At 39.7% G+C, this 21,098-nt stretch overlaps 1 protein-coding gene across 2 annotated transcripts in view; it reads left to right on the forward strand.

Annotated features, from left to right (window-relative positions):
- The window catches only part of UVRAG (UV radiation resistance associated), an 86,858-nt gene that overhangs the window by 21,459 nt on the left and 44,301 nt on the right, over positions 1–21,098 (forward strand). For both annotated transcript variants that reach the window (XM_059466036.1, XM_059466037.1), the window contains exons 7-12: positions 12,305–12,410; positions 14,220–14,346; positions 15,277–15,361; positions 15,826–15,913; positions 16,480–16,540; positions 18,520–18,685. In XM_059466036.1, the coding sequence (XP_059322019.1) occupies positions 12,305–12,410; positions 14,220–14,346; positions 15,277–15,361; positions 15,826–15,913; positions 16,480–16,540; positions 18,520–18,685 (633 nt within the window). The remainder of the gene's footprint in view (positions 1–12,304; positions 12,411–14,219; positions 14,347–15,276; positions 15,362–15,825; positions 15,914–16,479; positions 16,541–18,519; positions 18,686–21,098) is intronic.

Genomic DNA, 21,098 nt, shown 5'->3' on the forward strand with positions numbered 1-21,098 from the left:
AAATATCTGTGGTGATAAAAAACATAAAGTGCTAGTATTAAGTTAAACAAGGTGTCCTTTTTCAGATCTGCTTTAATTATAGTAGTTCAAAAATATTAGTTATGAAAAAGTATAATTGTGGTCTACCACTATCAATGAGTTACTTTTGAGGAATCTCTATTTAAATGGTATTTTACATGACAGGTTAATAACTTTGGTTCTGCAGTAAAGGCAGTAGATGTGCTATGAAGGAAACCCTCAAATAGAAAATGTTTAATATGCTTTCAAAAGTCTATGTAAACTTTTTAAATCAGTTGTGCAAGTTAAATCCATTTGACAGTGTTGACAGTAGGTGTCAGTGTTGCCTGTCTGAAGAGAGAGGAAAAGTCAGCTTAGGTTGCCTATTCAGATGTCCTTATTTAAGCTCTCTTAAAATTTCACTGTTCTTTCTTGATTCTGTAAAGCATATTTAAACTGAAGGCTGCTTTCTAAATGTTTGTTTTCTGTGCTTTTAGTGGGAATCAACCAGGGGGCATGTTAGGAAGTTCTCATTACATTCTGGCACAGTCCACTAGAAGAGAACTTGTACTAGCTGACATTAACTCTTTGTTAGACAGAAAAAGGAAAACATGTGCAGTGTACCCTGTTTACTTCATTCAGGAGTGTTTTTCATGTTTTGTGTACATCTCTATATATGAAGACAAATGCAGAAAAAAGACTCACTATGGTCATGAGCTTGACAACCCTGTGTGGCTCTGTGTAATTGATCTGTAATCCTTCTTCTGAGCATGCCTGACTGTTTTTCCTCTGGCTGACAAGAAATTAAGATGTCAGCTGTGATAAAGTTCACCTTGTTGAATGACCAGTGCTGTTTTGAGCCCTGACTACTGGAGCCTCTCTGTTTTGGGGATGTGAGAGTCCAGGCTCAAGTATCTCACAGTGCCTAGGCATGCTGTTGAGTTTAATTTCTATTAAGTTTTTTCTCTGAGCTGAGTCATTCTCCTTTTCTATTTTGTCCCAAAAGGAACAGTGTTTTCCAAGCCTCAGAACCAGGCCTGCTGCTTATTGTGTTGTAGTGGATTCTGCATACCATATCAAGGGCTTTGCCTTGCATTGTTTAGTTCCAGAAGAAGTTAGAAGCTGTAATTTGTGACTCTGCCTAGGTGTCATCTTTGTCTGATTTCTCTGTAGTTAGGAAAGTTAATCAGGAACTAAGCAGAGTCATCTGTGTAGTTTAGAATCCTTTCTATTCCCTCTCACATTAACTCTGTTTGCATTTTCTATATTTTCTATACTGCTGCTTGGCTTTGATACCAAGCTGAAAAGCCTGGTGATGATGTTTGTTTAAAACAGTCTCTAGTCACTTTTTGTTAGGTGTCCTTTTTCTCCTACCAAGCAGTTTGGTTTGCCACCTCCTCCAGCAGTCCATGCTTAAATAGCCAGCCCATGAACTCTTCCCAAAGATAGCTTGTATGAGTGTGTTCCTCTTTGAACAAAAGAGAGAGATGGGCATAATTTGAGTTATGATTCATTAGATAGGATGTGTCTAATGTCTTGGGAGGTGTTTTGGTTTGAAAAGACAGGCGTCTGCTAAGGAAGGCAGGAGCCTCACTTGAAAAAGAAAATGCAAACCACCTCCCTCCAAATTATTAGAATTTTGAAATTAAGGGGATCTTAGGCAAAGATATGGGAGTAGAATAACAGTTATTTATTAGGAAAAAAATTTAAAATAAAAAAAAAATGCAGTAATACAAAACAACACTGACAGAGTCAGAATACAACCTGACACACTGTGGGTCAGAGTGTTGGTTGCAGTCTGATTAAATGGTGGCTGCAGTGCTCCTGGAGTGTCAGGTGTGGTTCTGTTGGAGCAGTGATCCTGTGGAAGGGTGTAGTTTTCCTCTGAAGGTCCAGTGGTGGTGTAGATGGGCCTTGTCTTCCTCTGGGAATCCAGTGGAAAAAGGTTGCTTGTGGTATTCCAAGTCTCAGATTATATCCAGGAGGGAATGCTTGGCTCCTCCTCCTGGGCAGAGCATCTCACAATGGATGATGTAATTTTATCAGCCATGCAGTGACACTCAATGGCCCATTAACAGGAGATATTTCCCAGAGGGAGGATTGGTAGTGGAAGAGATAAAGAAATACTGCCCCACCTGGTTTTAACAGGTGGCCCAATTAACAGCAGAAACTGCCCCACATCTAGCAGATGGCAGTAGAATACACACCCCCAGCCACATCTTGCATTTGCAACTTAAGACAGGAGGAAATGAGCTGCTCTCTTCCTTCTTCTGTCCATTGGCTGTAAGGAGAATACTGAGGTGTCCACACCATAAAGATTTGCATCTGGTCACATAAATCCCATGTTTTGAAGAGTTTCTCATTATAAGATATTTGTTTGTAATAAAAATTCACAGGCTGCACATGTGGTTTCCTAATGCTTTCACAATAAATGTGGATATTAAGAACAGCTTGTACTGGCTTTATTTAAACTTTTACAAAAGGAAGCAAATCTTGGTGACAGTGGCATCTGAGTCCCAGTTCTGGTGATACTATGCTGCCAGATGTGGCAAAGCCACTGATAGCCAAAATGGAGAGAACTGGTTCTAGCTCATCCCCTAACTCTTGGCTGCACTGTGAGAACTTCTGTGATTGATCTGTGTTTCAGAACTGCTTTTGGGGGAAGATGTGATGTAGTTTTTTTCCTCAGAAGTGAATAGTTCAAATTTATGAAGCTTGTGAATTGACCTTAATGAAAAGTGTATGCTTGCCTCAAATTGATTAATAAAATTAATTGGGAATGACAGAGTGTGTGAACAATAGAAAATTTTTTGTGCATTGGATTAAAGTAGTGCTTGTGTTCAGATGCTGAGTTACATGGATTTATAAGTCAGTTAAACAAGAAGAAAAAGTGAAATGTTCAGCCAACTCCTCTTTACACAAAGAACATTTCAGCACCTCTGCAGCTCATGACCCTTCTTGTTCTGGGACCAGGGACAATAGCCTCAGGCAAACATGGTGCTGCTTGGAAGTTGTTTGCCATAAGAAAGTGACAAATGTTCTTCCAGCCATTTGCTTTAAAAGGACTAACTAACAAGAATTCACCACATCAACTGGAAAGCTCGAATTCTGAGGTTTTTGTTTCTTGTCATATTTCCTGAAAAAATTTAATTTAAAGACTTTCTAAACATTATGTTGCTGATAGTAATAGGTTATACAGTACGAACTTTCACACAGCACTCAGGATGGGCCAAATTCATCTGAGGTCATGTTCTGGACATGTCTCAATAATCAAGTTCTGAGCACGTTTGCAGCACTAATGGGAATAGGTTTAAATTTAGGATTCTCTTGGTTTTCTAGCCTTTCTTTTCCTAAAGCTTTGAAAAATAGACATTTAGTGTGGGATCTCAGCACCTCAGGATGGAGGTGCAGAGAGGCCGAGACCACCCTTGGGGGGCTTGGGAATCCTGGAATGTTGCCAGAGGTGTCTGGTGGCTGGACTTTGATCCTACACAGGAGATGAGACCTGTATGAGTACTGGGAGGAATTCACTGGGTGAATGGTGAAGGGATAAGTTAGTTAAAGTGTAAAACACAGGGTTTAGGATTTTGGTACAGGGGGGTCTAAAGAAGTAAGATGGAGGAATTGGGGCGTGTCCTGTCCTTCTTCTTCTTGGCCTCCATCTTCTGTGGTGGTGGTGGCACTTGGGGATTGGTTATTACTAAAAGTGCACCGGTTAATAAGGGTAGAAGGTATTGGGGAGAAATGATAAATATTGTACACGTAACTTAGGGTATAAAGATAAGTGACCGCCCCGGGGGCTCGCAGTGTGCTCATGGCTGGCTTGCTGTGCAGACCTCTGTCGGGCTGAAAGAAAATCTTTTAGATAAACAATTAATAAACACCAAGACCGAGACAAGATCAGAAGTCTCTCCTCGTCCTTTGAAGCGTCGGCTCTTCAAGGCCATCCCTGGGCCTTTCCAGGCCACCTAAACAGCACAGAAAACCTTACAATTTAGTATTAAGTGGTGTTGGGAAGATGAGATCACTAAAGAAAGGGCTTAAAATGTTATGTAATAAAATTTTACTTCAATGTCTAAATACAAAAATTAATATAGTATATTCTGCAACTGCTTTTTTGTTTTGTTGTGACATAAAGCAATTGATTTGTGTCTCTAAGTATGTGACTGCCTGAAATCCTCCCATATTCTTCCTGAAGACAAAGAGGACTCTAAGAACTAGTGAAAATCTGCCCCTTTGAAGTTTTGCTTCCAGCAGTTTTTATTACTCCATTCAAAACTGCTGTCTCTATGGCTTAAGTGTTCTTCAGCAGATAGCATGGTGTGTTTGTGGTGGTTAGTCAGCCACTTTGTGCAGATTGAAGACATTTTGGTTGTGTTTTTGCTTTAAAACAGTGTTCTTTTACAACAAAACCACCAACAGAATCTGACATTGGCATCATTTGAGTGCTGGGCTGGGTAAAAGGGCTCGCTCCAGGCAGCTGCTTAATATTAGTGTCTAATCTGGCAGAATTTGATTTGAATGATACTTCTGGGGATTTATCTCTTACAGGGCAGGGGTATGCTTCAAGTGACAGAGTTTGCTTCAGGGTTTGCCATCTGTAATATAACTGTTCATTTAAAGAAGAGTGCATGTCTCATCACTGAAGAGATATTATTTAAGAATACAAATATTGGTAGTGTTTATCTGTGATCTGAAACTGAGATGTTCATAAAATCACCTTCTAGTGACCGTGGCTAAAACATGTTGATGTGATAGAAAATTAGCTTTTGTTTAGCTCTGCTTAATTTAGGGAAGATGGTTTTAAACATCTATTTTGCTTTTGTTTAAATTCTTCCATCTTTATTAACAGTTTTATTGAACAAACAGAACTTGATCTTTGAAACTAGAAATTAAGACAAAATATATGGTCAATGTAGGCTGCTGTGGAGCTGAAAAACTTATTAGTAGCTCCTCAGTGTAGTTTCTCTGAGACTACAGTCCCTGAGTTTGCATATGCCAAATCTACATGTAATAGCTTTGTGCAGCTATTTTTAACACATGGAAATAATGCTGAAAGTGAAACTTTTTCATAAGCTCTGAGTAGGGAATGGTAGAGCAGCACAAGGGCTCTGTGGGCTTAGGCTGCTCAGTGCTGAGTTGTGTCTCAGGTACATTGACTTGTCTTGTGTTAACCAGCCCATCTTGAACAGAGTCAGTGTCCTGTCTGCCAGGAGCTCAGCCAGACTTTGCTATTGTAAGCTTTATTTAAGTAGCAGTTCCAGACTTTAGGCTTCCACTTGTTTAGTGGGTGAAAAGGAGGGAAGGCAGGAAGAAGACTTGTTCTCATCACTGGCTGTGGTGTTGAAAGAGTTGCACAGCATCTGATAAATCCTGATGTGAGCCATGCAAAGCTGTACTGCCTTTTGAACTTCCTTGAAGTTCCTCTACTTCTGTCTTCACCTCCTTGAAAGAAGTGAACCCAATGGAGCTAGGAAGTAGATGGGACTACATGGAAAAAGAGTTGCTTTTTGCCACCCTATTCTTTGTGGCATGCTGGTACCTGCATAGAGATAATAAAACATCTAGTTAAATTTTAGAAGATGCACTGATAATTAAGCCTCCTGTTTCTGGCTTTTGTCTTTGCTGTCCTTTACTCAGAGAAGAGTCCCAACTCAGCTGTGACCAAAACCTCTCTAAACATTGGAGTTACGGATCTTCACATGGTGGAACAGTCACCATCTTTTTGTAGCATGTGAATGGCTCAGGAAAGGTGATCACTAATAAATAACCTGACACTCTTGCAGTGCCTTGCCCTAGCTTTTTCTGAGAGTATCTTGGCAATCACATTGCAGACTTTTGGACTTCAGTGTTGCTACTGCTGCTGCCATCATCTTCTGCTAGTGGATGCAGAAATACACCATCTTAAGTGTGAAAAAGGTTGTAGGATTCCTCTTACTTGCTCTTAAATCACCAAGTTCCTCTGCTAAAACATCCCTTTGCTAGTGATAAGCATCAGGGGGATTTTGTGATGGCCAGGTTTGTTTCTAAACAGGAAAGATTTGCACCTGGAAGACTTGGCACTTTGTACCTAATAGGCAGCCAAGACCAGGCAGGCATCTCCCCTTGGCTTTGGACAGGCAAATCCAGGAGGCCTAAGGCCAAGATGAATAACTAGGAGCTGGAATCAGACCTCTAGAGTGCCTCTGTATGCTTAATTAAGCAGTACTGAAATGGATGAACAGTTTAACAAGTGTGATTCTTCTTGGCCTGAAAACTTAGTGGGTTGGAATTGTGCTGTGGGGGCTTCCTGAAAAGTAGCAATGGAGATAAACACTCGGATCTGATTTTTTTTTCTATCTTGATAGGTTCCTTAGGGATTTTTATTGGTGGTATCAGACTTCTGGACAAGTGTCTTCCCATGCATTTTACCTCTGTGGTGCTGAGCTGTATGGGAACTGAGACTGTTCAGTCATTAGAACAATAAACTTACAAGCCTGCCTTTTGCCAAAATCTGTAGCAGAGAGTAGCATGGGTCATAGCAAGTTGAAACAGTCCATGAAGCATAAGAGCAGCACATGTTTAAGTCTGCTGCTGCTCTGATCTTCAATTTTCCTAATAAGCCATATGCAATAAGTTACCCCTGCAGTGGCCACATTTTTTAGCTTTGATATATTGCTAGCTCTTGGTCAAATTTTGTTTCAAAGCACTTTTGAGAGGAATTACACAAAGCTGTGCAGGGCTTAAAAAAGTAGCTTTATTCTGCCTCTTTATTTGTGACAATGTGTAAAAGATGGTATTAATGAAGCAATACTAAGAAGTCAGAACCCAGTCCTTTTTCTGGCTCTGGATGAAAACCAGCATGTTGTAGAATTGTTCAATAGTTTGGGTTCAGAGGAGCCTTTAAAGATCATCTTGCCTGCCTGCCATGGCAGACCAGGTGGCTCCAAGTCCCATCCAACCTGGCCTTGAACACTTCCAGGGATGGGGCACCTACTATCACCTTGTGCCAGTGTTTCACCATCCTCATTGCAGAAAATGTCTTCCTTATCTTTAATCTAAATAGCAAAGTGTCACCAAAGGAGAATCTAAGTATTTACTGATGGATACCTGAAAGTTTTAAAGAAGGAGAACTGTGTGAACATCAGGACTGTTTATTTTTTTACACCTTTGTCCTGGATGTGGCCATGGGAATGGTGCTTTGAGTTGCTTTCTCTCTCAGCCTGGGCAATGATTTTGGTGAATGCAATCGTGTCTCTAAAATCCTCAGAACTATCCAACCACACCAGGGAAAGTCAAGGCAAAATTTTGATTGAGAACAAATTAAACAGGTTAAGGATCTTGTCGTGGGTAAAATGCTCTAATAAATTTGCTCATTAAAGCAGGGCAAGACAGGAATTGCACAAATGTCCAGGAAGCTGCAGAACTCTCAGGAAAGCATTATGACCATCCCTGTTAGGTGGGAGTTTTCACTACTATAGCTGCAGAATTCTGCTTCCCTTGGAAGGAGACTCAGATTTGAATTTGGAGGTGGCTTCCAGGAGGAGAGTGCAGCAGTTATGCAGCTTTGAAAGATGTGTCACCTGAATATTGGCTGGTGTTTCACCTCCTTCTCCATTCCATAAGCCTGTGCTCTGCTGTCACAAGCACTTTATCAGTTGTGTGGCCTTGAGTGGAAGAACACAATCAAGTGGAGAGCACCTGGTCTCTTTTTGGGTGGAGCCTGGAACACATTCAGTCTGCATTTGTACAGCTTCCTTTTCAGTTGTTCGGTGAATCCCAGTCTTAGGCTTGCTCACTGTGTCAGAGTGAGAGTTGAAACTTCTGTGAAGGTTTGTAAGGAAATGCCTGTTGAGTTATTCTGGTGTTACTGTCCACCTGGCAGGAGTCATCTTGACGTGTTTATGCACTTTAGAAATTTGATTTGCACCTAATTTACCTTTTTGACTAAATACAGTGTCTTGAATATGATTGTGTGCCCTGACAGCAAGGTTTCTGTAATCACAAACTGAGAAAGAGAAAAAAGAAGCTTCCTTTGTAATTTGCCACATTTGTTTTTTGAATTATAAAAACTAACCCATAAATCCATGCACTTAATTGGAGTTAAATCTGTGAATTGGAACTAGAGACATCTCACACTTGTTGCTTAATTTATCAAAAAACCTGAGTTTCACTTTAAGGCTCTCCTCTTCAATTCATGCCCTGTGAGTATTGAAGGTGATCTGTATCCTAGCTAACTTCCTTAAGTATTCCTCAAACTGGAGGCTGGAACCTGCCCATTTGAAAGATGTGTTTTTTCCTTTTCTTCTCTGTTTCCAAATAGCTCAAAGCATTTGCTGTTGCAGACCACAAATCGACATGGAGTTGATTATTTTAAAGCTTAATTTGAGTCTTAAATGTGTAAGGCTTAAATGTAGACTCTCCAGTGTAAACATAAGGCATGCATGTAAGTGATTTACATTTGTAGGACTCAGAACTGTTTGAGTGAATGATGGAAAGTTATCTGTACTGCATCACTCACTTGTGTGACTGTGAGAAATCATACTTGCTTTCAAAAACTTTAAAAGGTTTATTAAAACCTTATCAAAAATACAACAGAAGATTGAATTGTGAAAATATAATGGTACCAGGAGCAGAGGATCTCTCCCACCATGAGCTCACCCACACAATGGAGGTTTCACCTTTTAACCCTTTAGCCCCTCCCAAAGTTCTGTCCATGGACTCCTTCTTTGCTGTCCAGTGGTGGAGTTCACTTCCTCAAATCTGGATTGGAGGTCAGGTGCTGCCATAGTAACAAGCTGACCATCCCAAATGTCCCAAACCCAGGCCACCCCCAATAATAACACAAGGGGAGGTAAAACATAACTATAAATCTATAAAACTTCTCTTAACGTATAGACATGATATTTGCCTTTTAATGGTGAGAGTCAACCATCACATTACTCATCTATCACATGAGTTTCTTACAGCATTGGCTCTTGTAGGGGTTTGATGTCACAAATTATTAAGTCAGACTTGTATTTTATTGTTTTCTTACTCCCTACTGTCTTTTCTTGCCCTACATCTGCTTTTGATAAATTGTAGGTATAGGTATCTTAAGAAATTGGAAAGGGAGTATATGATTATAAATTAGGAATTTTTTCTTGTGGGGAAGCAGATGTAGCAAATGATGGTTTAAGAGGTTATGAAAAAAATCTTACAGCTGGCTGGCACCAAGTAGGGATGCAGCTTTAGTGTTAGTGTTAGCTTACAACACAGGGATTGCACTTTTAATGTATCCAACTGTTTTCTAAACTGTTCAAAGGAAGGGAGAGTGTTTTGTGTCTTCCTTATCTCTCCCATCTCAGAAAGCTGGTGCTGTAGGAATGGAGGTAGAACAGCAGCCTTGTGGATCTCCACCTTCAATCAGTCAGGATGCTCAAGAATTGAAATGTCTGCTTTGCTTTCTGGTCTTTCCCAGGCAGCAGCATGGACCTGGCCTGATGTTGGACAATTGCAGAGCAGCTCTCAGGGCCCCAAGCAACAGCAGTAAATCTGTCAGTTAGCACGTTCCAGTTGCTCTGCTCCTGGCTGACAATGGCTGTGAGCTGCTGCAGACACTGAGTGACAACACTGTTGGCTGAACTATCCCTTTCAAAAGGCTGGAGTTTCTGCTGTAACTGGCTTGGCTTTCCCAATTGCTGGAGGAAATTTGGTAGCAGGCCAGTGGCCTCTTCAAGTCCTCAATTAGCTTTTAAAGTGCTATGGAAGTGCTCTTTTTAATAAAGTACTTTAAAAAATGAAGTCTTGGGCAACGTAGGAAGAATCCCAGGTTGGCTGATGGCGTGTAGGTGATGTAATCAATTGACTTATGGTTGACAGTTATTAAACCAAGCAGGATTGTGCTCAAAGCACAGCTTGTGCTGACTAAGCTGTAGCCTTGGACCTGCATTTAGCCTAGAAATGGAAACAAGATGTGGTCAGTCAGGGTTGAAGTTTCTCCCTGTTTATTCTGTAAACGTTTTAATCCAGATTTATGGCCTCAGCTTGCTGGTCTCCATTGTGCAATCATAATTGCTTCCACCTAAGTCTGCTTGTGCTGAAGTGATACACAAAATTTCCATGTTGCTATTCTTAATAGCTTAGTTTGTATTCCCCTTGTTGGATGACCAAAGATTTCCATGTAGAGGCTTTTTTTTTTTTTTGGCTGAGAAAAAAATTCTGTTGATGGTTGCTGCTTTTGTGACATGAAGTCCCTAAAATTTTAATCTTGTAAGATTTAACTTTGGATGTGGTCATGTTACCATTTTGAAGTTCTTGGAACAACAGTGGATGTACTGGGATTGAGTCAACCAATATCAGTAATTTTTGTGTCTTGCAGTGTAAATGGCCCTATTTGGCATCAAGGCAGCAAAGTTTAACTGTGCAAGGAATGAGTGGATGATGCTTGGCTTAAAAAGAAATACATTTCTTATTAAAACCAGATTTTATTGCTGAATTATTTTCTATAGCAGTTTTTATATGTCAGAAATTTATATTTAGATACTGATTCACCAGTTGAACAAGTATTTGACTATATGTATTGTTTTGAGAAGTCAGTCTGTGTAGATGTTTGTTCCTTGTCCTTTGAGCATGCATAGGAGAACTTAGTTACTACACAACTGGTAGGTTGTTAATGAGTGTTGATCAAATCACTGTGAGGAACTCACATGGCAAATGACCTTTCTAATAATTTCTCCATTATGTAAGTACTCTTTCAATGAGTAGAACACATTCCAGGAGGTTTTGCTGCCTAAATGGAGTGCTGTGAAAACTTGTAAGACTATCTCATGATCACCTAATGGACTAAATCAAGAATGTTCTTCCAGTGTTAAACTGCATAAAGAAGAAGGGGAAATGTCATTCAATTATTACTCTTTACCAAAAAGTTTTATCTTGGGTAAGGCTTTCTTGTATGTAAAAGGAAAAACTCCAGACTTTTGGAAAGAGACAAATTGGGAAGTGTGGAAGTGGAAAACATGGCAGCAGAGCTCTGAGTGATGTTCAGGATGGTCAGCAAACCTTGGCTTTGACCTGTGTAACCACATGATCCATAGCCAACAGCCTTGGGATGCATTCACAGAGATGGGAGGTGTAAGGAGTAGTTCCCAGTAGGATCAGGGAGTCCAGGAGGTCTCAGTTCTACATGAGGTGTGTTTAGACCGAGCCCTTGGGTGATGCAGGACTGTTGGTCTGAGCAGTCTTAGCCCCCTCCCACCCCCTCAGCAGCCAGCAGAGCAGTGTTTCCTCATATGGGATGGCCCCTGGCCAGCTCTGTGGCTGCTGGTGCTGTAAGCAGTTTGAGAAACTCAAGGGAAACCAAAGCAATTACTTAGATTTTTGCTTTAAATTATGCTATTATGGTGTTTAGGAGAAGCAGCAGTGTGAAGGATCTAAAGGCATCTGGTGACTTAAGTGTTTTCATTTAGAACTGTAACATGTAAAAGTTCTAAATCACAAGACCTTGTTTATTAATATTGCTAGTACTGTTTGTTTCCATGTAAAACTCCCCTTTTTGTAATAAATACAATAATTTCTACTCTGTGTTAATTTTAAGAAAGATGTTAATGTCTCTCTTAGACCTGTTTTTGCCATCTTTTTCCTCTGCCTGTTTTTTTTCCCCCTAATAAATATGGTAAATAATTGGTTTTCTCTCTTCACCTGGAAGCCAAGGCTAACAATCAGTAACATGTCATCATAATCTTTTATTGATTCAATTAAGAAACCTATGTTTTTGCTACAGGAGGACCCATAGTATAGTGGGAGATACTGAAGAGTGTTTGATGTTCTTGGCTGGGGGAGCTGTGTGTTAGCTAAAGGATACTGGCACTTTTTCTAAGGCTGGCCTGTGTTCACAATGCTTGTGTGTATCTATATTTCACGTTAATGGTAATTTAGCTAAAGTGAGGTACCTGTAATTGCCTGCTCTCTCACCTGCAGCCTGATCTATCTGTTGAAGTGAAAAATTGAAGAGATTTTGGTACTGGATTGAATTTAAGGACTTGCCTGTTTTCTTCATAAACTATGCAGGTTGTCATAGAATGGTTTGGGGTTGTGGGAGCTTAAAGCTCATCCAGTTCCAGCACCTTGCACCAGCCACAGCTTCTCTGGGCAGCCTGTGCCAGGGCCTCACCACTCTCACAGGGAGCAATTTCTGCCCAATGCCCCATCTAACCCTGCCTTCCTTGTGCTTCCTGATGTGGTATTTTGAAATGGAAGCTGACAGTCTGAGTTTGCATTCCTGTTGCTGGTCTTGAGGTGTTTCCACATGTGGGGAACCTTTATCACAGCTGTAACTTTTTCCTTGCAGGCTCCACAGAGCTCAGTGTGCAATTAAACAGACTCAGGTAACTGTTCAGAAAATAGGAAGGGAGATTGAAGAAAAGCTGAGATGTACATCTACAAGGAATGAGCTGGTATGTTTGATTTATTAAAACCTTATTTATGGGCTTGCTGAAGCATCTGACTGATGTCTTGACTGTAAGCTTTTTTTTTTTTACACTTGTACCTGGAATCTTTCTTTACACCTGTCATTTAAAATGGGAATTCATTTGAGAGCTGTGTAATATCATCAGTTGGAGTCGTGAGTTACTCAGATGGATTGATAAATCAGTTATCCTGTTTGTACTTTTGTTTTGTACAATCATGCTATCAAAGCATAAACATTGTACAAAAGAGGTCTTTCAGGAAAAACAAACTTCTAATGATTTATATGAAACTTGACAGGAACCTGTGGTGGATTTAGAGTGAGGTGAGTCTATTGGCTGTATCTTCTTGCACCCTGACTCCCTTTGGATGAACAGAGTTCATGCAATTGCTGTCATTCAAGTGACATACTCATTTTAAACAGAAATTATACTAGATCTTACAATGGCTTTTGACATTTGGTTTTGCCTGGTCTCCTCTCCTCCCCTCCCCAGAGAAGTCTGTTGACATTAGTTCCTGCTTTCTGCCCAGGAAAGCTGGTCTTGGTTCAAAGATGCGTTGACAGAACAGGAGTGGTTTGTGGTGCCTTTGTTATGCTGGTACTCAGTGGTGTGTGTTTGGTGCCTTGTAAAGGACACATTTGCAGTGTGATGTTAATTTATTGCTGTAAAGCAGATCCTGAGTTGAGAGTACTCAGCTAAGTTCCAAAAATGTCAGACTGGTTCAAGGATTTGACAAAATGGGAAAAATGGGAGATTGTTTACCCTCTGTAATTACAGGGGTTACATTGTAGATGAAGAGGTCACCTTCCATACAGGGCAATTTGTGAATCATTCCAACCCAGAGCTTCTTTGCCTTCTGGTATCTTGACTGTTCAACCATTACCTTTTCAGTTATGGATATGTTTGTTCCTCCTTACAAAGGCTTTTAATTTTTAAATATCTGAGAGCAAAACTATATCAAACAATACTAGTATGTTTTTGGCTGGAAGGAACCTTAAAGCTCATCCAGCTCCAAACCCCTGCCATAGACAGGCACACCTTCCATTAGACAAGGCTGTTCCAAGCCCTGTCCAACCTAGCCTTGAACACTTCCAGGCACGGGGCAGCCACAGTTTCTGTTGGCAACCTGTCCCAGAGCCTCCTCACCCTCACAGCCAAGAATTTAATTCCCAACATCCCATCTAACACTACTCTCTGGCAGTGGGAAGCCATTTCCCCATGTCCTGTAATTTCAGGTCCTTGTCCAAACTCCCTCTCCAGCTCTCTTGGACAACTGGGGCGCTAAGGTCTCCCTGGAGCCTTTTCTGTTCTCCAGGCTGAACACTCTCTCAGCTTATTCTTTGTATCCTCTTATTCTCATCATCCTGAACTGGGAATTTATTCTAATAGTGCAGCTTGAATATCTTCAGCCTTTTTCCAGCTCCTGCCTTCACTTTGTATAGACTTCTTACTGCTCAACTTCCCTCTTGCTGGTGAGCCCTTTGCCAGGAATGAATGCTCATCCTGCTGCTAGTGCTGGTGCTGTCAGTTTTTATGTCCTGGTGAAGCACTGTTCTTAATTTTTGGTCTGGACTCAAGAGGATCAAGCACTGTGGCACACAGCAGCATTGTGTTCCTTCCAAAGCAGCAAAATTATTTGTCTTTGGGAATCTGTTGCCTGTGGTAATCTATGAATTCCATTCTTAGGCAGGTGCTAGTATTGTCCTGTTTTTTTCATTCTCTCCTACCACCTTTTTATAGAACTGTTTCTGTGCAGAGAAACTTTTTTTTTTTTTAAATCTGTATTTCTTCCCATAGAAAAAGGAGAGTGAATGTTTACAGTTGAAGATCCTGGTGCTGCGTAATGAACTGGAGCGACAGAAGAAGGCCCTTGGTCAAGAAGTAGCCTTGTTGCACAAGCAAAAAAGTACTTTGCTTGACAGAGGTAAGTGTGGAAACCTTAGCCTAGTTTATGACCAGAGTGAAAGTGCTGGTTTCTCTTCTGTTTTCATTGTCTGGCTGTAATGTGCTGCATGTGTTTTTTCTTTATCTGAAATTTGCAGCCATGTGTAATTTCTTCACTCTATATTATACTGAATTTTAGACAGCAGTTTCTGGTATCCTGTCTCTAAATAACTTCTTACTATGACACCTCTCCAAAGCAATCTTAAATCTGTATTTAATTGACATTTTTTGAGAACATCAGAAGAACTGCAGTATAGTACAGTAAACATTGCCATCATGAAGGAACTTCATGTCATGAGGGAAGTTGCTGTACCTGTGATTTGGATTCAGTTTTAAGTATTAGAAGACAAAAATCCCCTCTTAATATTTTATTATGTAAGTGACAGGTTAAATACTCTGTCATAAAAGTCTTCTTGGTATCATCCTTTACCAGGCAAGTCTCCTATAGTTAAATGTTGCATTACTGCCTCTTCAGAGCTCACCAAGACCAAACTATACACATACTTGATTTTGTTGCAGGAATTTTTGTTTTCAATACTTCGTTGAGTCTAAAATAATTAGTTACTACTAAAAAGGATGGTTTTTACCATGTACTTTATTCTTGCTGTGCAAGTATTGAGATCCCATAATTGGATTACTGCACTGTGTGATTGTAAGAGGAACAGGTATTAAAAGAAGATGAAATCTGATGGGTTGTGTTTGGCTGGGGAATGGTGTGTAGTGCATGAAGACAGGTGTTTCTCCTGTGCTGTCTGACATTCTCTAGTTTGGGAGCATAATATGGGAAATGGAAGGGTAAGAATAAGTGGAGGATTATTGCCAACATTTTGTCAGTATCTACTTTTAAAACTTTGGATAACTAAGAAAATATTTATACTATTTTTTTTTCCTCATTCTTCCTGTTGCTTAGAAAATGCATTTGGGACTGAATACCAGAAACTTGAAGAGCATAATGAATCTCTATATGAGTCAAGAAAGGAATGCACTGCTAAGAGGTAAAAGGACCTATGTTTGTTCTGTAACTGGAAAAAAAAAGATAAGCTTGAGAGCAAGCCATTGAAAATGGCACCAAATTCTTCTCATGTTGCCCTAAAACTTCTGTTAACATATCCCTGCTACAATTTGTAGATATCTAAAGTGATTACTAGTGGCAAGTCTAGAAGAGAAGAAAACTAATGCTTGGTTGTATGTGTAGACTCTGATAGTAATTTCAGATGTGTTTTAGTGTAACACAGCTTTGTAATACCTGATTCTTGTAGTCAAAATATGTCTGTAGTGTATGGTATGTATGAAAACAGAAATTAGCTTTGCGTGCTGTATTTTTTTTTGGGTGGATTTACATAACTTTTTGGAGGATAGGAGGTAATAACTGGAAAGCTGCAGAAGGGATATGACAGCTTGATACCTTTATTTGGAGCTTTTGAAGAAAATAATAGTTTTGGAATCTCTTTCCCCAAAGAGAACAGTTTTTGAAGATAAATGCCCAGCAGACTATTCGATGCAAGCAGCTGCTGTCGGAGCTGTCCTACATCTACCCCATTGATTTGGTATGTTTTCAACATCCTGACAATCTGCTCAATGTGAAATGTAGTTCCTATTTATTGCACTGCAAACAAATATTATGCTTTACTTGTGACAGAATCTGCTCTTTGCTCATTCTGTTTATTTCAGTTTTTGCTTACATTTGGTCTTCAGATTACAAACTTTACAGGGAGGGAACTTAGGCCAGCACCTCTTACACAGTGTCCTCTATGAAAATAGAATAGCTATAATGTAATGGATGTTTTCCATTTTGCGTACTGTTCCATAAAGTAACCCTGACAGTAGGCTAGCTGAGTGCACAGAAAGATGTTAAATTGTTGAGATTAAAAATCTTCTATATAATGAATTAATATAAAGTTCTTCACTCTTTAAAAAAGTTGTATTTCTTTTCTGAACTGTGTGAGATATGGATTAAAATACTCTGTCAGTCACTCTAAGTTTAGTTGAATATTTAGGTTTTTTATTTTTATTTTATTGTTTGTTAGGCTGGTTGTCGTGTTGTATGCAGGTTTTGGTGTTCTGGATGTTATTGTTTCATGCTCACTTTCCACTCTTGATGTTAAATTTACAGAACAACCAAAAGGATTACTTTGTTTGTGGAGTCAAGCTTCCTAATTCTGAAGACTTTCAAGGTAGCTGCATATTCTTAATGTAGTTGTTACAGTTAACACTGCTTCTAAACTTTGTAAAATTAAGAAAACTGGTAGCAATAGTTTGGGGTCCAAATTTTTGACCAGAAAGATATAGACTAGGAAAAAACTGACAACTTATTTGTTGGTACTTCCTAGCTAAAGCAAAGGAGGTTCCTTTTGACCCTTAGTAAAGTACCTCTGTGTTCTAAGACTGCATATTGAAACACTGGAACAGGTTACTCAGAGGGGCAGTGAAATCTTCATTCTGGGGGATGCTCAAAACCCAGCTGGACACAGTCCTGGGAACAGCCTGCTCTGAGCCAGGGGTGAAATGCCTTCCAAACTCGGTGATTCTGGGAAATATTGGTGTCTGACCTAGAATTCCGTTGGGGCTACTTTTAGTCCATAGATCTCAGTGGGGCAGCAGGCATGAATCCCCATTTGGTTTGCTGTAGTTGCTGGTGAACTTGCCAAATAAATACCTTGCAAAAAAAGACTTTGAACATCTCTGACAGTATGGAGTACTTTACAAGTGACCTTCTACTTCAACTGTCAACCCTCATCCTATTCCAGAAACAAATATATGCCTGCGTGTATAACAGTTGTACAGGTAACTGCATGCATTCATCTATAAATGTTTAATGTGAACTGGAAATCCATTAAAATTTCCTTGAGGATTTCTTGCCCCCACTACCTGTTCACTCTGGTTTCTTGAGCAAAAACCTCCAGCAGTTGTCTGACTCTATAAAGCCATACCATAGTGATTAACTTGTCCTAATAATATGTATATTGGATGCTTGAATATTGGAGGAATAATCTTTAAAACAAATAAATTTGTCAGTAGGACAAAAATCAGTCTATTGCTTTGTTTCCCTGACTGCACTAAATGTGGTAATGAACTCAGTTTGCTGACTCCTGAGGAATGAGTGTTGTGCTATCTTCTGGCCTATTTTCAGTTTCCTGGTATTAATTAATTGCAAAAGAATTACTAATTCTTTATCCAAGTCTTTAGAAGAATTGTTTTGTGAGCAAGAAGTACTAAGCATCCAATTTAATGAAATAAGCAGTTAGATTTGAAACCCAGCTGTCTGGCATGGATTTTATCTCAGACTCGGTAGGTACTATCTTTTAAAAAACTAGGCATCAAAAACAAAATCCCTAGAAAACCAGTTTTGCTGCAAATTTTCAACCTCTTTTACAAAATCCATTTTGGCAGGGGTGTAACTTAAATACATACATCATGACAGGCTCTCATAGAGCTCAGTATGGTTGTTGAATATCATTATAAGCTTTGTTGAAGGTCCTCTGTTCAGCTGGTTTCATGGATGCATCAGAAGGGATGACTATTGTGCTGCCCGTATCCCTTAAGTGAAAGGAGAAAGGAGAAGCCTTTGTATGGCTAAAAGATGTAGTTTCAATTGCAAGATCTATGTGTATTCGTGGCAGGTGAAGCTTTAAGGTTGAAACCTAACTGTCAAATTGAAAATGATACTTGTAAGCAATGGATTAATCTGAGTTTTTCCAGCTATTGGCAGAGAACAGAGTTCATAGCTTGGGGTCAGTGTCTCTCCAACTGATCTCACTTGTAAATAAGGAGGAATGCAGCTTTCTCCTGATCCCACTCACACGTGTCAGCTCCATCTAGAGAAACACAGAAATCTTAATACTTGGGTTTTGTCTTGTGAATTTTGTTTCACTTTTCCCATCTCTTCTTCACCCTCCCCCATCCTGGCAGTGCAGCTTTGAAAGTAAAATTTGCAGGAGAACAAGCCATTCCCAGTTTTCTGTCCCTCATTGCAAGAGGCAAACACAACACAGTGAAGTGCAAACATTTGTAAAGCTCTCCAAAGTGACACCAGGTCTCCTTCTGTCCTTGAGTTCTGACTTCTGAGAGCTACAGTAATTGTTCTCTGAGAATAAAGATGAATATTAGGATTCAATGGATCCAATTAATAATAGCATCTTTTTGTCATTGACAGCAAAAGATGATGGAAGCATTGCTGTTGCCCTGGGCTATACTGCTCACCTAATTTCCATGATCTCCTTCTTCTTACAAGTGCCACTCAGGTATCCCATCATTCACAAGGGCTCCCGGTCTACAATCAAAGACAATATAAATGACAAGCTGACAGAAAAAGAGCGAGAGTGAGTATAATGTGAATACACTGATCTACTGTCTTCAACAAATCAACACCAAAATACCACATCTTAAACAGTTTGGGGCAGTCTGAGGTGATAAGGAATTTGAAGTTACTTGTTACTGCTTTCAGTAGCTGTGGAATAGTTGTTAAGTTTCTCTTGTTGGAATTTTGGGATACAATAGAGTAACTCAGCTTTGTTATTCTGGGTCTGTTGCCATATATATGGCTTTGATTTGGCATCCAGTAATGCTAGAAAAACTTAAATAGTGTTTCTTAGTGTTTCATGAGTTTTGGTTTCTATTTGGAAAACTTGCCTTTTATGTTTTGCTACTGGCTATGGGAATAAACTGCAGGATAGCAAGTGTAGTTTCACTGGGGAGGTGCTGCCAGTGCCCTAATAGTGGTTGATAAATGGGAGAAAACAAATTGCTTTTTAAAACTCTATTTTAACACAGAGTTTTTTAATCAATTGAAAAAGCACAGTAGCCTGCCACCTACTATAAATCAACTGAATATTCAATGTTGAGATCTTCAAATTCACTCTCTGAATGTCTTCTCCTGTGTTTTGGAGCTTTGTTTATTTTCCCACTGTCTTGGCCCAGTGTGCTCTAACATGAAATTAGTGGCAATTACTGGTTAAGGTTCCCTTTGTAGCCTAAAACCACTGAACTGCCAGGAATGCTACACTGACCATTGGTGGGAGGCCAACTGCTCTGTTCAGATTCTGGGCACTGGCAAAGTTTGCCTAGAGGCTTTATGGACTCCCCATCCCTGGAAGTTTTCAAGACCAGTTTGGATGGGGCTTGGAGCAACCTGGTCTAGCTGAAGGTGTCCCTGCCCTGGCAGGTGGTTGGAATGGGATGAGCTTGAAGTCCCTTACAGCTCAGGAATTATGTGACCCTGTATGTGTGTATGGATGGCTGCAGTCAGACTTGCAGCATCATTAAATTCATTTTTCCACAAAAGTTTGAAAAGGGAGCAAAGGAAATGAACTTGGGAAAAGTATTGACTTTTCCTGACTCTCTTGACAGGAAGCTGTGAAAAAACAAATTCTTCTCTTTGGAAATATGCAGTTAAAGTATTACAGTGTTTTAACACTAATTCCTCATAATCCAAATAAAGATGGAAGGGCTTTATTGTGCCTACTTGTCAGAATTTGGATGCTTGGAAAGGTCTGATTTCTCTTTGAAGGTTAGTGACTTTAGGCAGGATGGGCAAGGTAATTGGCCTTAAGATTTAAACTTGTCTTCCTGTTGTGACACCATAAAACACAACTATATAATTATGTCTTGCAGAGTAATTTTGATACCATTTTAATAACTTGTCCAAACACGCTTCTAGTACCTTAATAGAACATTGACCTGTTTTGCCTCAGTGTAGTTCTTGAAGCAGGTGATCCTACTCCTTCCTGAACATCACTTCAAGAAGAGCTGCAAACTAGAACATCTGTATCTTGAAAACAAATTTCTGAGTAGTGGAGCTCCTTGTATGTGGGTGTGTAAAGATTAATTCAATTTCTTGTTCTCTCATACAGATTAGAAGGTTTAGTCCTTCATGCTGCAGCCTACCAAACTCTTGTGACTTAATATTTGATTTCACAACAGATTTCTGAAAAGGAGAGATTTTATCTAAGTAAATTTATCTCTGTTGAGCTATTTACCTGTGTTGTGCAAGATTTTTTCAGAATTAGCTCCTGCTGGAGATCTTCTCTTCCCAGCTACTGGAGAAACAGTCCTCCAATAAAAATCATCTCCAAGGTTTTATGTCAAATGTCTTAAACTGCAGTTTTCTTTCTAAACTAATAGATCATGTTTCTCCCTTGCTCCTAATTGTGTTGAGCACAGCAGTTAACATACATTATTAGATTTTTTTATGTCAGTTACCTGTCCTTTAGCTGCTTTTCAAACTCAAACATAAATTGTTGAGTAATTGCAGTGATGTAATCCCTGTATTTGATCTTTACTATAACAAATAGCGTCCTTATTATTGACTAGCTTATACTTACATACTTGGCTTTTTTTTTTTTTTCCATTGCAGGGTGTTGGAAGTTAGGATTTTTTCCTTTTTTTTTTTTTTCCTTTCTCAGGAAATTTTTCTCCCATTTGTTGTCGAAGGGATGGGAAGGACAGATGCATAAAAGAGACTAAAGATGTGGCCAGGGCTGGGGACAGGGCACAGTTTTTTTCTGTCTCTTAGCTGGGAAGTTTTGTCTTGGAAAATGCAGGGATACTGAGAGAATTGGCTGGGAGTTAGGGGCTGGGCTGAGCTCTCATTCTCTCTCTCAAGAGCCATCTTCTGCTGCTGGCTGTGGCAGTAACTGCACCAAAGGGGAAGGTGCTCAATGGCCAAGAGAAGGCTGTGGTTCTGTTTCTGTTTTTATTTTGTTGTTGCTGCCATTGTTGTTGTTTTTGTCTTGT

Source organism: Ammospiza nelsoni, chromosome 2 (genome assembly GCF_027579445.1).
Source record: "Ammospiza nelsoni isolate bAmmNel1 chromosome 2, bAmmNel1.pri, whole genome shotgun sequence".
Taxonomy (NCBI): domain Eukaryota; kingdom Metazoa; phylum Chordata; class Aves; order Passeriformes; family Passerellidae; genus Ammospiza; species Ammospiza nelsoni.